The following is a 14,567-nucleotide window of genomic DNA, read 5'->3' on the forward strand; positions in this document are numbered from 1 at the left end:
CCCTGTGCCCGTCTGTGGCTCAGGCTGGCTGGATGAGATCCCGCCTCTGGAGCACAGGGCGTATCAGGACACGGAGGATTACTCACACTGGGGAAAGGGCGGGGTGGGGCAGGTGGGAATCCAGGCGGCCCACTCCTCGACATGTCAGTGACGCATGAAGGACACGTCTCCTTCACAGGAGACATGTGAAGGACAGGGACCGTGCTCGTCCACGGGAGCAGGTGCCCTCCTAGGACACCTGGGGACACACTGGGTCATCCTAAGTCCTTCCCCTGCATCCAAACACCAGCTGGTGGCGCTCCGCCTTCCAGGCCCCTACCCTTGCTCCTGAGGTATGTCCTGAGGCGAGGAGACACCCCAGGAGGTTAGCTAAGCCCCTCTCAGGGAATGCCCCCTCTTGGAGGGCAGGCTCGCCCCCCAGGGCCAGGAGGCCACAGGACAAGGACTGGCCAGCGACGTACCCATGGTGAAGCGAAGGCCCTCGCAGCTTCATCTGGTCCAGCTCTGCCCGCAGCGCTTCCACGCTCAGCACAAGCTGCTCCTGGGAGAGCAGAGGGCAAAGCATGTGGGCACCACGTCCATTCTCCGTGCCAGTAGCACCACCAAACTCAGGGGACCGGGACAAGGCCTGCGGGAGGCTGGGCTTGCACACACAAGCACGCACACACACAGGCACGTGTATACTCACGCACACACAAACTCAAGGGTGGGTGCATGCCCATGCGCTCACACACATAAACATGTGGGTGCATGAGTACACACACGCCCCCACACACGTGCAAACACATGGGTGCACAGGTACACACATGCACACTCACGCCCACGCGTGCACTCATACCACCAAGCCTCTAAGAGAACCACAGTGAAGGGGGGATATGAAACAAACTGTGTGTGGGGCCCATGTTTGGGGGCATCTGTGTGTGTGTGCGCGCGTGCGCAAACAGTGCCTCACAGACACACGTGCACTCTGACAGTAGCCCCAGCCAGCCAGCTTGACAAGTGTCCCGGAGCTCAGTGGCCATCCAGAGAGGCTCCATGGGCGGGACAAAGAGAACGGCTCCGGGGTCGGGCACCGTTCACGTGACACATGCCGACACGCCGTGGACGCATGGGTTCCCTGGCTCTGGGGTTGCTGGGGACAGATGTACAGGGACACGAGGGGACGTGTGCTTACGTCACACTGCTCGGAGTAGGTTCATGCTCACAGGCTGATGTCCAAGGAGCCAAAAAGGAGTCAGAACTCGGAGAAGACACGTGGCCACCGTGTCACAGCCCGCCGAGCCCCGCCCCGCTCCCCTCTGGCCGGCACTGAGAAGCGGGGAGCGGCACCCACCTTGTCGTGCTGCATTTCTTCGAGCTGCTTCTTCGCGCCTTCTACTTCCCGCAGCAATGAGTTCTGCAGAGACAGGCCCGTCAGTGCCACTTCTGCATGGCGCCCCTCGCTTTGCGGGAAAGGGGCTCCAGAGGAGCGTGGGCCACACAGCCACGCGGGTGTGCCGACAAGGAGGCCCGGGGGACCACAGCATGCTTGTCTCTGACCGGGTAGCTGGCCTCCACTGACCACGGTTTCTAAAGGAGGCTGACCCGCCTCACAAGGACCATGCACAAGGGAGCAGAGCTGCCCGCAGGACTCCGGGGCTGTCGCCCTGGCTGTGCCATGTGAGGGAAGACTGCTGGCCTCGGAGCACACCGAGTGCAGTGCGTCTCGTTCTAGCTGCAGAAGCAGACGCCAAGAGGGCCAGTGGGTTCAAACAGCCACCCTGCGGGTCCCAGCAGGGGCCCGAGGTTCAGGGCAAAGGTCATGGGATAATTAACTCAGGCACCGTCGTCCACCAGGTCTTTGGGAGCCAAAAATGACACCTCATTGTGCACTCCACAACTCCAATCCATGTCCCCTGCAAAGGTGGCCCCCTGTCCAGCATTGGGGTCCAGTGATGCCCTCTCTAGAGATGCCAGCATGGTGACAAGAGTTCTGCTTTGTCCCAACACACAAGCTCACTGGGGAGTCTCCCACACAGACGCATTTCTGGCCGACGCGTCTCCCAGGGAGGGCTGTCCCTGCAGACCCCAGGCAGGACAAAGCTGCAGGCTTTGTGGGAATGTCTGGTTTCAGTGGGTTGGTGCTTTGGCCCCAGGGTCTCTCCCCACAAGACAGAGATGAACGGGTGGCTAAGAGCAACAAAGGGGCAGACCCAGGGCTGAGACCACCATCGGCTGACGGGACCATCAAGGTGCCTGCTCCTTTCCGCCGCATTCATGTGAGAACGGTCGGAGCTCTGAGGGCTGCCCATGTCCCCAGACAAGAAACATGTTCCTCACGTGCGGGCGAGAGAGGACGAGGCCGGGCAGCCACCCACCTTGTCCTCCAGAGCCGCCATGCGCTCCTTCAGATGCAGCTGCAGCCTCTCGTTGGATTCGGCGAGCAGCTTGTCCACAGTGTCCGACAGGCGCTTGTTGTGCTCCTCGTTCATCTTCTCTCTCTGCCGCGCCTGCAGAGGGGCAGGGGGCAGGTGAACACCGGGGGCAGCACGCTACTGCTCCTGGAGGCCCTCCCGCCCCTCGGCCATCCTCAGCGGGCCACGGTGAGGCCACCAGGGCTAGCCCAGGTGTGGGGGAGGCCCGGGCGGGGGCACGTCTCAAGGGTGGGCAGGTCCTGCACCGTTCTGTGGGGCCTTGGCTGTGAACCGCCACGCCTGGAGCTCACCTACCCACGGGGGAGGAACCGCCGTGGTGAGTAACAGCTCATGTCTGCCTTCAAGGAGAAAACAAGGGTTTTAAGATGCAAAAGTGGGAAGAAAAAAAAAGGGGGGGAAGTCTTCAAAATGTCTGTGGATCTGTGAGCGAAAGCGCTGAATTGTGTCCCTTAGACGTGTGGGCACTGTGCTCGCTAAGAACACTGAATCGCCCTGTCCAGGCTGTGACGATGGAGCTCAGTGTCTCACGTGGCTGCTGCTGTTCAGTGCTACTGAGCGTGACCTCAGCCACACTTTCCTTGCGCGTGGCACTTGACCGTCTCTGCACTGTCGGGCCAATCTTCTCTGGGACAGGCACAAGCATGGGTCAAGTTGAGGCAGCTGGCTGGCAGCTGCCTTCCAAGCTTCTGAGCAGAGAGGACAGGAGTGGGTGCTTCCAGCGCTGCCTCCATCTGGGGAGACACCTAGACTAGGAGCCGCCAAGTCTTGTTTGCCCCGCTGCCTTCTGTGTGGGACATTCGTCCTCCAACGCCGTCATGTTCTGGTCAGGTGACAGCGGTTTCACGAGACGGCTGGGAGCCCACCGATTCTTTGTGGCACAACGACCGCGTCTCCCACCTTTCTTTTTTTTTTGTCCGTAAAAATCCTTCAGGGTTACAACTCCAGGCTTGGATGTTCCCTTCAGGCTCCTCTTCGGCCTGAGAAATCCGGAGCATGTTTCCCTTTGGTTTGGTAGTTTCCGTCTTTGTACATTTCTTTCTATGACCTCCTGCCATCCCCGCACCCCCCGTAGGCACTGGGCAGGCTCTTTCACTGCCCCCCCCACCCGCCCCTTCCCGCAGCCCAGCGTGCGTGCCGCCGACTCCTTTCCTCCTCGTCCTCCTCCTGGCCCGCTGCTTTCCTCATTCACTGCGGCGTCTGTCTCAGCCCACAGTGCGTCTGTTCACCATGTAAACCTGTCTCTGAGACAGTCTCGAAATGTCACTGGGACATCCCCAAAGTCATACTCTGGGGCTCTCGTGAACTTGCTTTCATTTTCTTCAACTTGAACTTGTCGGGAGCACTAGCTGCTCCTCTACAGTGGGCCCCGGCCCTGTTTTGGCTGACAGCACTGAGTTCCGCCACCATCTATCTCTTCCCATAGATGCGCTCAGTCTGTTCCCAGCGTTCCACCTGGCGAGGCCACTGAGCACGGTCCCTGCATCATGAGAAGGCCTTGCCGGGGACACGGGGTCCATTCTGCGGCTCTTCTCTTCACTGCTGACAACGGGGTTGGTGTGTACACGTGAGTCGGTCGCACTGACTGATCTTCCTTCTGGCCATAGGATGCCATCCTCCCATGGGCAGTGCTGTTCTTCGGGATGAATCTTGAGGTGTTCTGCTTCGGCTGGCCTTTCCCAGCATTGTGGCCTCAGGCAGGGCGTGGAAAGCCAGTGTCCCGTGTTCTCTTTCCCGACAGTGCCCGAGTCTGGTCATGATGGTGGGCGTTGGGCTTTTTGCTCTGGCCCACAACCTGCACAAACACGAGTGGTGCCCAGTAGGAGCAGAAGTGCTGGTGGGCAGCACGCTCCGCTGTCTGCCCAGGCCAGCTCCGCCTGCCCCTGGCTCTGCGCATTGGTGAGGGGACCCTGCGCCAAGGCATGTTGAGGTTTGTGCAAGGGTCTGTTCACAGAGCCAGAGCCCGGACTGGCACACACTCCTCCTTGCCCCTTCTCAAGCAGAGACTGACCGGCAGCTTGAGGTAGGACCATATGGACTCATCACGGTCTTAATGACAGGATCCAAGTGCAGCAAGGAGGTGGAACCCAAGTGGGCTTGTTTCCCGAACTCAGCATGCGGCCAGGAGGTTGACTGGGCCCCGGAGCCCTGCCTCTAGCTGTCTGCTTCCCGCTGCCTCCATCACGCATCAGGGCTGCCGCCAGCTGGGGCCAGCTCGGAGCCATATCTGCTTCCTGGATGCAGCGATACTCCCTGAAGCCCAGCAGGCACACGGGCACCTTCAGATCCTCACTCTGCCCAGCTCTCCTCGCCCACAGGCACCTGCCCTCCAGGGCCAGCAAGCCAGCCCTGCCTACGAACCAGACTGAGGATGTTTGGGTTCACTGCATGGGTGCTGAGGTGACCCCCAGGGCAACATGCTGCTGCTCCAGGGTCAATACCACAGGGCATGTTGGGGCAGGAGGCACATACCCGCTGCAGCTCCTGGTTCTTCTCATCCAGCTGCAGCTCCATCTGCCGCAGGCGCTCCTCCACGTTGCCGTGCCTCTCCTCGGCCTGCAGGTAGAAGCAGGGCGAGCATGAGCGGACAGCCCACGGCAAGGCACCACGCCGCCTGCGGCTCTGTGGCAACAAGTGTCTCAGGCGTGGCGTGGGCTGTGGCCGAGGGCCCGGCATGCGTCCGGAGACGCGCCAAGGTGGCGGGTGGGCTGACCCAAGCAGCCATGAGCCCTCATGCTGATGGCCAGAGGCCGGTGGGCGTGGTGACGGGGTGAGGGGTCCGCCTCCAGGGTGCAAGACCCCTGCTTGGGCATGGACAGTGGCAAGCGGCAGGCAGTGGGTGACAGCTCCGGCCTCTACCTTCCTGAGCCGGGAGCTAAGTCCCGCCAGCCGGGCTTCCTCGGCAGTAGAGGTCTCAGGAGATAAGAGGGCGGACTGCACAGGCGACAGGCCGGGCAAGGTGGCGGGAGAGAAACCAAGACTTTACCAACAGGGCCTTGCTCCCCAGCTCCCCCTCAGGAGCAGCCCTACCTCCCTCTGCTCAGCAGGGAATAGGCCTCCGCCGAGGCTCCTCAGAGATGGTGGCGGCCTGGAAGGCCTGCTGTCCACCCTGCCTGCCCCATCCCTCAGGACCCAAGGGGGGTGGGGTAGGGGGGTTCCTGAAATAGAATCCACTTCTTCCTGTCACAGTGCCTGTCAACCTGCTGACGGTCCCCCGAGCTGGCGAGAACTTGGACAGGGACCGTGTCTCGGCCAAGCCTCACCAATTTGCTTTGGCCAAAAGCCCTCATCAGGTCAACCTTTTCCAGGGCACAGCCCCCTCCTGATTGTCTTTAAGAGACAATGACCCCTCCAGCCCAGGAGACAAAGCCAATTCCCACCAGGCTTCCGAGCGGGACACGCCCCGAGCTCAATCACCCATGGACAAGGCTGGCCAGACAGTAAGTAACTCGGGAACCAAGAACCTGGAAGACGCCCAGCACAGACAGGGCTGCGCTCACAGAGGAGCCAGAGATATGCCTGCGCCATCTGAGAGCAACAACACCGGCCGGACCTGCCACCCCCGCGGGCGAGGCCCCATGCGCCACACCTTGGACAGCGCGGCCACCCTCTGGGCCAGCTCCGCCTCCACCTCGGGCAGCGTCTCTGCTCTGCGCAGCGTCTGCTGCAGCTTCTGCTCTGCCAGCTCCAGGCGCTCCTGCAACTGCCGGTTCTTATCCTCTGTCTGCAAAGAGAAGGCAGGGTCACCACACTGCCCGCCCCCGCTCAGCATCCAGAGCTCACCACAGGGCACATCCTTTCTGCCACAGCAAGCGGGCAGCACTGTCCCCAAAGAATGTGCCCCCCTGAGCATCCTAACAGGAGCTTCCTTGCAGAGAGAAGTCCTGCGCCCATGCGTGGGGGGGGGGCACTGGCAGCACCGTGTGGGCGTGGCCATCGGTGCGACCAGAGCCAGGGCTCTACACACAGTTGCACGAGGTCATCAGGGAAGCTCTACTGTCCTAGGGAGCCACTGTGAGCCAGAAGGAGCTCGATGGCGTGGGTTTGTGAGGCTACCGCAATCGGCTGCCAACAGGCCAAACCGACAGCACTCAACGGCAGAAAGGCGGAGTCGGCTGCCTGCAAGACACCTCACAGGGGCAGCGTCCCCTGTCCTGCAGGGGCTGAGTTTGGATGACCCCGCGGCACAGGGGTGGTGGCCACGGCAGCAGCGGTGAACGTGTCCATGAGGGCACCCTCCTCCCTGGAGAAAACGCACAAGGAGGCTCCAAGCTGGGTCTGCTCCACAGACACCCCACCCCCCGACACGCTGCCTCGGGCAGCATCCCTTGATAGCAGCCGCGTGCCCGCAGGAACCACACTCACTGCCCTCTCACACATCCCAGGGAATCAAGGGTGCTCACCCCTGCCCGCCACAGCCTTCCAGAAAAGGCCCAGGGAATCGAGGGTCAAGGGATTTAAAAACATTGTTCTTTACAAAACCCTCTTCCTGTATACACAGATTTCAACCTAGAAAGTAACTTACTCAAAAAAGGGGGAATTATAAAGAATCGCTTCTAACTTGAAAGTTGCTCTGTTTTCCCATGCACACACATCTACATCTGTACATATTCAATACGCTATACTCCAAATCCTTGAGAAAGACACACGCAGTGCACCCGAGTTACAGAGCAGGCACTCACACCACCTGCCCTGTGTGTTTGTTGGAGGGGGTGTTACATTGTATCATCTTACCAGCACCGACAGGGGCTACACATACAACATTGCTGCGGGTGAATTTCTGTTACGTTCTAACGCTCACACAGACACTGCTAACGGAAGGGATCGAGGAGGATACCGAACAAGGAAAGGAGGCTTCAAATGAGGTCGGCCACGTGGGTGTTGGGAGCCTGGGTCTGCGCTCTGGCTCTCCCGTTCCCTCCATTGTGGGTGCATGTCACGTGTGACACCATCCCAGTGGCCCTCCAACGTTGGCTTTTTGGCTAAATCGTCTATAAAACCCTGCTAGCTCATGGTCAGGAAGCTGGCAGAGGCAGACAGTGCGACAGCCCACTCCTCACCATGGGTGGGTCTCCTGATCCTGTCGTCCAAGGGTAGCCGTACTGGCCCCCGCAGTGCCTACCACCCTTCAGCAAGAAACCAACAGCGGGCTCCAGGACCCCAGAACACAGCCCCGAGTGGAACTGCCCTCGGTGGGCTTCCCAAGGCTGCCATCTTTGTGGGAACAGCCTGGCTCCACTTCTCCGCCGGCCAGCCTCATGGTCAGCAGCTGAGCACTGTGCCCCGGCCCGGCCCGCCCTCACCTGCCGGTGCAGAGAGTCCTTGTTGGCAATCTCATTCTCAAGTCTGTCGTTGAGGTCGTGCACGGACGTGGCTTCACGCTGTGCGGCGAGGTAGCGTTTCTCAAGGGTGGTGATCCTCTCCTCCATGTCCTCCTTCTGGGCCATGGCCTGCAAGGGGGGGGGGACAGGGGGGAGGGGGGGCGCGGACTGAGTGCAGGAGATACTCACCTCCAGGAGGGCAGATGAGTTCAAAACACTGAGGGGATGCCAACTCACAGTCGCATTCCCCCTCCCCACCCCCCACACCAGCATGGAGCAGCACTGACCCGCAAGGTTCCCGAGAGCCTTGGGGCTGGCCCAGCCAACCTGACACTGAACCTGCTGCATGTGCACACGCACACACAGACACACGTGCACACGCACACACACATGCATGTACACACGCCTGCACTGCCGTGGAGTCAGCCTGGCCCTGTGGATGTCCAAGTCTGGACTCTATGACAGAGCGGCTGACTGGTGGTCTCCGACTGCTGGCTGGCGGTTAGCAGCTCACTGTGAGCCGTCCCCAGTGTGCGTCACAATGAGCCCACCTCCAGAGACAGACGAGTTCACCCACCAAGTGCGACCCAACTGCCCCAGCCACTCAGTGGCCCGGCGAGCGAGCCCCTTCACCACATGCCCAGCGCTGCAGGACGCAGTGGGCCGCCTTCACAGCCCTGGGGTGGACACGAGGCCTCTCTGGAGGAAGATTGCCCTGTGCCGAGGAGCGGACTCCGACTCCCGCAGCCCCGAGAATGCACAGACGGCCTGTGGCCTTCCAGGATGCCGCCTCTTTCCTCCCATAGCAGTGGGGAGGCTCACACCAGGCAGCAGCCCAGTGCTCAGCCACGGCGCCACCAGAACTCCTGAAACCCCATGCCAGGATCACAAATGCCAACACGTGTCGCTGTTCAGTGCAGCGAAAAGCCTGGAGGCAACCTCCACAGCAAAACCACCCTCCCACCACCACCCCATAGGGTGAGACCTGGGCCAGACCTTTCACAGGGCCACTCCTCGCCTCGTCCCCAAGCTCAGGAAGGAGGCCCCTGCCCCTATGCGGTGACTCAAGGCAAGCAGCTAGGTCTTGGGATCGGAAACGACAAGGTGAAAAGAACTTGGAGCGAGCACTGCTCCCAAAGCACGAAGGCGCGTGTCCACAGACAAGCACGGCCACGCTCTGCTTCGCGCTGAGCCACGCACACCTGGACTACACACAGGCCGACCAGAGGATAGGGGACCACCAGGCAGGCCGCAGTACACGGCCCTACTGCAGGGCCCCTAGGGAGCATCCAGAAGGCATTCCGCACAGATGCACACCCAAAGTGGGCACAGACAGGAAGGGCAGGTGGCCCCTGCTAGTCGGGCTAAGTCCACACTCCACTGTCTCGATCTGTGTGCCTGCCCACCGGGACTCAGTGCCCGGGCCCTGGGGAGGAGAAGTCCACCCCTGGGATAGTCGTCTGTCACTGAGGTTCCTGGTGAAGGAGGGGGTGTGGCCCAGTCAGGCCCCAGCACGGTCTGTGCAGATACTGTGGGGACTCGGGGCAATCTGCGTGACGCTGGGATTCACTAAGCTGAGTGGACAGGGTCTACAGGATCCAGGGCTGCCGGCCAGGATCTCGCAGGGGAGGGCTCAGCTTCATGCGCATGATTTACACTGCTCTGCGGGGCTCATCGGACATGGGAAGCGTGGTGGTACCGCAGGTGACGCCGGGGTGCTCAACCTCTCATGTCACTCGGAGGGCACTGTGAGATCTGGGCTCTGGAACTGAGCCAGCAGTTCTGCTCAGTCCCACTGACTCGATGGCCAGGCGACCTAGGTGTTTATGAGCCTCCTGGTGGCTCTGCCCCTCCCCTGCCTGCTGAGGCCCTGGGAGTCAGGGACAGATGCTACACCCCTACCGACAGTCCGTCGGGCACTGCGGCACCCTCACCTCTCGGACCTCCCTCTGCAGCTTGGTATTCACATCCTCGGACTTGATGAGGTCCTTGCGGGCCGTGTCCAGGTCCTCTTCCAGCTCGGCCACGTGGCTGCACAGGGCGGCCAGCCGCTCCTTCATCTGGCCTTGCTCACGGGCCTGCTTGTCGATGACCTCCTGCAGCTCCACCACCTTCGCCAGGTCCTCCTCGTGGCTCAGGGAGCCATCTGACGACCTCTGCAGGACAGCCCTCGTGAGGGGCCTTGCCAGGGGCCGGGAGCAGCACAATCGCTGATGCCAGCTCCCAGATCTTGGTCCACAGGCCCCTCACGGCACTGCCCCACTCTGCATGCATCCTAGATGCAGCTCACACGGGCGACAGGGGAAGAGGCCCACAGGGCAGCCGGTGCCAGCCACGGGGCTGGGTCCCAGAACCCTTGCAAGCACCCGGAGAGGTGGCCAGGAGCTGACTTGCCTTCCCGTTGGTGCTGGGCGTGTTCTCCTGCTCGTGGTTCCCATCCGGCACCCCGTCAGCCAGGGCTTTCTTCTGACTGTTCTGCTCCTTGAGGATCATGAGCTAAAACCGAGACAGGCGCGAAGGAGGGAAGCACTTCACTGGAAGGAGCAACAGACAGCGCAGCTCCCTCTGCACAAAAACAACAGCGCTCACCGCCAAGCCCTTCCCGTGCCACTGGACATGCCCTCATCCAGAGCCTAACCGGGGCCTCGTCTGCTCAGAGCACTGGGCTCTTCCACAGCACGACCTCCGAGAATCAGACTGGCAGCAGCAACTCCAGAGACTGCCAGGAAGCGGGGTGGGGGCGAGTTCCTGCCCAGAGGGAGGAACGACTCAGAGCAGGACGGGCGGTGGCAGCGTGGCTCGACGCATGTCACCAAGGTCCTTGAGTAGCGCATGGGGCGTGTGCTCTGCTGTGTGATTTCAACAACAACAACAACACACATAAAGGGTTAACTTTCACTGAAGAGCATGCACACCAGAAACAGCAGAGTCAGCTGAGGGGCAGAGCCCAGCTCCGTCCTCAGGGCTGCTTTTGTTGAAGACTCTCCCAACTCAGACCCCAGGCCAATGATGCGCCCCGCTTACCTCTTTGTGGGTGGTGCCTAACTCTTCTTCTAGCAGGCTGCACCTCTCCAGGGCCACACGCAGCCTCTCTCTCACCTGGAAGCGAGAGGGGCCGGTGAGCGTGTGCCTGTTCGCTGCACGCTGCCATCTTCAGACAAGGTCACAGCAATCGCCACAGGCCTCGCCGTCGAGAGCACCAGGGCTGACGGCTCTCCAGTGGGTGTGAGAAAGTCCCCACCGCACCCTGAGATGAGGGCGGTCACCGATTCCTAACACACGACACCCTCTGTCTACGGCGTCTGGTGCCAAACCGCATCAACCTTCCCCCCGCCCCCCGCCCCAGCACACTCCCACCACACAGCACGCGCTGGGCTGAGCAGCATACACAGCGGACCCGTGAGTCCGGAGCAGGCAGTACCTTCTCGTCCAGGGCCTTGTGGTGCTCGAACAAGGACTTGAGAGCTTTGAGGACCTCAACCTCGCTGGACACGCCTGCCGGCGACTGGGCTTGCCTCTTCACCACCGTCATCCGCAGAGACCGCTCGTGCCGGGACACCAGGCACTCCAGGTGCTCCAGCAGCAGCTGCGCCAGAAGCAGACAGTGAAGGCCTCCCCACTTCCCAGGTACACACAGGCTGCTCACTGCGGGGCTGGCAGCTCGAAGCCACCAGCTGCTTCGTGGGAGAAAGACAGGCTTTCTACTCCCATGAAAGGTCACTGCCTCGGTAACCCAGAGAGGCAGATCCACCCAGTCCTACAGGGTCCGTGGTGGCAGTGAGTTTGTTTGGGTTTCCCTTCCCATGTACACAGAGACCAAATACCTTCTTCTGGTTTGTGCTGAGACCCACCCCCAGGTGCTAGCCCCGCCATCTAGGCAGGGCCCACTCACCCTGGTGTTGTTTCTTTCTGCCTTGAGCTCAGCGATTTCCTCCTCCCGCTCAAGGAGCTGCTCCCGGCAGATGTTCAGCTCCTTCGTGAGTGCCGCAAACTCCTGCAGGAGGGCAGGGAGGGGACCCTCTCAGGCCAGCACCTCCAGCCTCATCTGGAGGCAAGCCATGGACGAGGCGTCTCGAGCTAGCCATCTGAGGCCTCCGCTCAGCCCAAGCACTACAAACCTGGACGACTCACAGACACATGTGCTCGATGCCCCCCGACCTCCTTCTCTAGGGAATCTAACTCCCCTGGGGGAGCAAGGCCGTGGGGGAAGAGTCCCCCCAAGGTCAGCTGCCAGCCCCCTGGACAGCCATACAACACAAGCACACGTGCTCCCCACACAGTAGGGGACACCAGAACACAGGGTCCATGGGCACCCACACCCAACATGGAAGGGGTCGGGCTCAAGAGCAGGGGACAGAGACACACATGATGCTGACATGTGTCTCAAGGTTGGTAAAAGGAGTCCAGTGGAAAAGTATCCCACATAAGACAGCATTTAGGAGAAAACCTAACCGAATGACAAGTCTTGTGCGGGCAGGTGTAGGGAGGCTTGTCAGTGTGGCCAAGCGGACATGGTCCCTGAGGACGCTCGGCCACCCTGAAGCAGAGTCCAAGCAAGTGCCAAGGCGCCGAGGAAGCCCCGCTTTGGACGTGTCTCTAAGGGTAGAAACCAGAGCCAGCCTTGGGGCCTGGAGTCTGTTGTGGCTGGCAGGAACCAGCTGTGTGGAGGGACTGCCCCAGGCTGTTGTCCTCTCCAGAGCAGACCACCTCATCTCTCGGGGCTGCACTGCTGACCTCCTGGTTTACTCTGGAGGGTTTCGACCTGCCCCCCAAGTGGGACAGATGGGCAGACCTCAGCAGGCATGGAGGGCCTGGCGGCCAGGTCAGTTCTTACGCACAGAGGACGGGACCAACTCTTGAACAAGCTGCCCACTGAGGGTAGGAGCCAGGAGAGGGCCAGAGCGTGGGTTTAAGGGCGTGCAGGCTACTAACACGTAATACAGTGATGCCGCAGGGGGCAAATCGGCTACCTAAGGCCACGGTGTGAGTGTGAGGATGAAGGTGTCCGAGCCAGGCAGGCGTCTGCAATCACCTCCTGTGCGTGTGGATGTCAGAGGGACACCGACGCAGGAAGACCCTAGACGAACCATGCAGCACTTGAACGGCGGTGCTAGAGGACACACAGAGCCGCCTCACAAGAGGTGCAGTCAGAGCGCGCCTCAGAGCCAAGGATGTCAGGAGAGACCCAGCCCCGGAGAAGGGCACTGTGCTTGATGAAGTAGCGGGCTCGCAATGAGATGGATGGACACAGCAGTTGGCACAGTCAGCTTGACCATGATGGCAATGGTGAGGGGGTGCAGGGCCGGGCATTGTTCTGTGGTGCATGGGTCTGCCGGGGGGCAGAGCTGCCGCACTAACCCCTAACAGCCACAATAGGACCAGGTGAGACAAAGACAGGGCTGGAGGGCGACACTGAAGGAGCAGAATGCCAGGGAGAAAATGGACAAGCAAAGAGGGGACAGTATTAGAGGAGGGAAGGACAATGACCAGCAGGTCCCAACGCCTTAGCTGTTGACAACATGCCTGCTCGGAGCCCAGCAGGGAGGGACTCAGCCCAGGAGTCCGTGCTGCAGAGCTCTGCTGATGCGAGGCCTCCGCGGGGCCTACCTTCACTCACACCCAAGCCCTTCTCAGGCCACTCCATCAGCTCGGCTCGCTTCCCGCGCAGGCTACAGTCCTAGTTGAAGAGTTTTCCATACGAGGCCAGGCAGTTTTGTTCACCTCTCCCCATCAGGTCTGCCTCTGAGCCCAGAAGACCCCAAAGCTCAACCCACTGCCTGCCAGGTGATGCCAATTCACTGCCACCCTGCCGGATGGAGCGGAACTGCACCCCAGGGTGTCTGAGGTTGTCCATCTTTACAGGACATCTGCAGCCTTCTACTTCTCCTGCCAAGCAGCAGGTGGGCTTGAACTGCCGACCTGTGGTGAACAGCTTATCCCATAGCACCACCAGGGCGGGCGTCCGACTCGGATTCCTCCTATCTGCATGACTGCTCACAGGCATGGGTCCCCCCTGACTGTGACGCCCTGACAGTCCCCGCTATGGCTGGGAGCCAAGCCTGGCCCTGAACTCAGAGAGGAGAAAGTGCCCCTGGCAGCGACTTTAACTCAGGAGTTTAGATAAACACTGGGCAGGAAATGCCAACGTCGGGCCCAGAAGCAGGCCGCTCTGTGCGCTGTACTACATGCTCACGGCAGCCCCGAGAAGCCCCAACGACGTCCAAGAATGGGCCCTTTTATCGCCATCACGAGTCTGCCGGCGTCTAGAGTTTTTCCTCTTTAGAAGAAAATAAAAAATGTCCATCTAAAAATAGCTGCGGGGCTGGCCTGTCTTGACTGTGATTGGCTGCCGTGCATCCAGTGTTTCCTGAGACTGATGAATGGGTCCAGTCAGCACGGGAGCATGCTCACCATCAGCCAGGCCTGTGCCACGCACACTTGGAGCTCGGGACCCCAAGCACAGGTAGGGGACAGTCAGGGCTCAGACAGGGGACAGCTCACCGGCAGCTCCTCCCAATGGTTAATATCCTGCAGCCATGCCTCAGACCGGCATTCTCTACCCACACCTTTGAAACCCAGAGCTCAAAACTCCCCCACCTGCACAGGCGGCTGGCTTTCCTGTGTCCTCCATGCCGTTCCACCACCATCACCTCCAATTCCAGAACATTCTCACCACCTGCAGCACGAGGCAGTGGTGGTCCCCAGTCCCCATCCTCCCTGCCCCTCACACACTGTCCATTCGGGGTGGACATGCCCCTCACACAAGATCACACCAGGTCCCCGTCCTCTCCGCGTCATGTGTCCATGTCCACCCTCCGCCGCTATGGGGGCAAGC

At 60.8% G+C, this 14,567-nt stretch overlaps 1 protein-coding gene across 2 annotated transcripts in view; it reads right to left on the minus strand.

The window, feature by feature from the left end:
- Positions 1-14,567, minus strand: part of PPFIA1 (PPFI scaffold protein A1) — a 64,651-nt gene that overhangs the window by 26,630 nt on the left and 23,454 nt on the right. For both annotated transcript variants that reach the window (XM_075545232.1, XM_075545231.1), the window contains exons 3-13: positions 11,625-11,726; positions 11,154-11,318; positions 10,757-10,831; positions 10,127-10,228; positions 9,667-9,888; positions 7,715-7,861; positions 6,001-6,135; positions 4,884-4,967; positions 2,358-2,489; positions 1,334-1,396; positions 462-541 (exon numbers count right to left, since the gene is read on the minus strand). In XM_075545232.1, coding sequence (XP_075401347.1) covers positions 462-541; positions 1,334-1,396; positions 2,358-2,489; positions 4,884-4,967; positions 6,001-6,135; positions 7,715-7,861; positions 9,667-9,888; positions 10,127-10,228; positions 10,757-10,831; positions 11,154-11,318; positions 11,625-11,726 — 1,307 coding nt within the window. The remainder of the gene's footprint in view (positions 1-461; positions 542-1,333; positions 1,397-2,357; positions 2,490-4,883; positions 4,968-6,000; positions 6,136-7,714; positions 7,862-9,666; positions 9,889-10,126; positions 10,229-10,756; positions 10,832-11,153; positions 11,319-11,624; positions 11,727-14,567) is intronic.

Source organism: Tenrec ecaudatus, chromosome 4 (genome assembly GCF_050624435.1).
Source record: "Tenrec ecaudatus isolate mTenEca1 chromosome 4, mTenEca1.hap1, whole genome shotgun sequence".
Classification (NCBI taxonomy): Eukaryota; Metazoa; Chordata; class Mammalia; order Afrosoricida; family Tenrecidae; genus Tenrec; species Tenrec ecaudatus.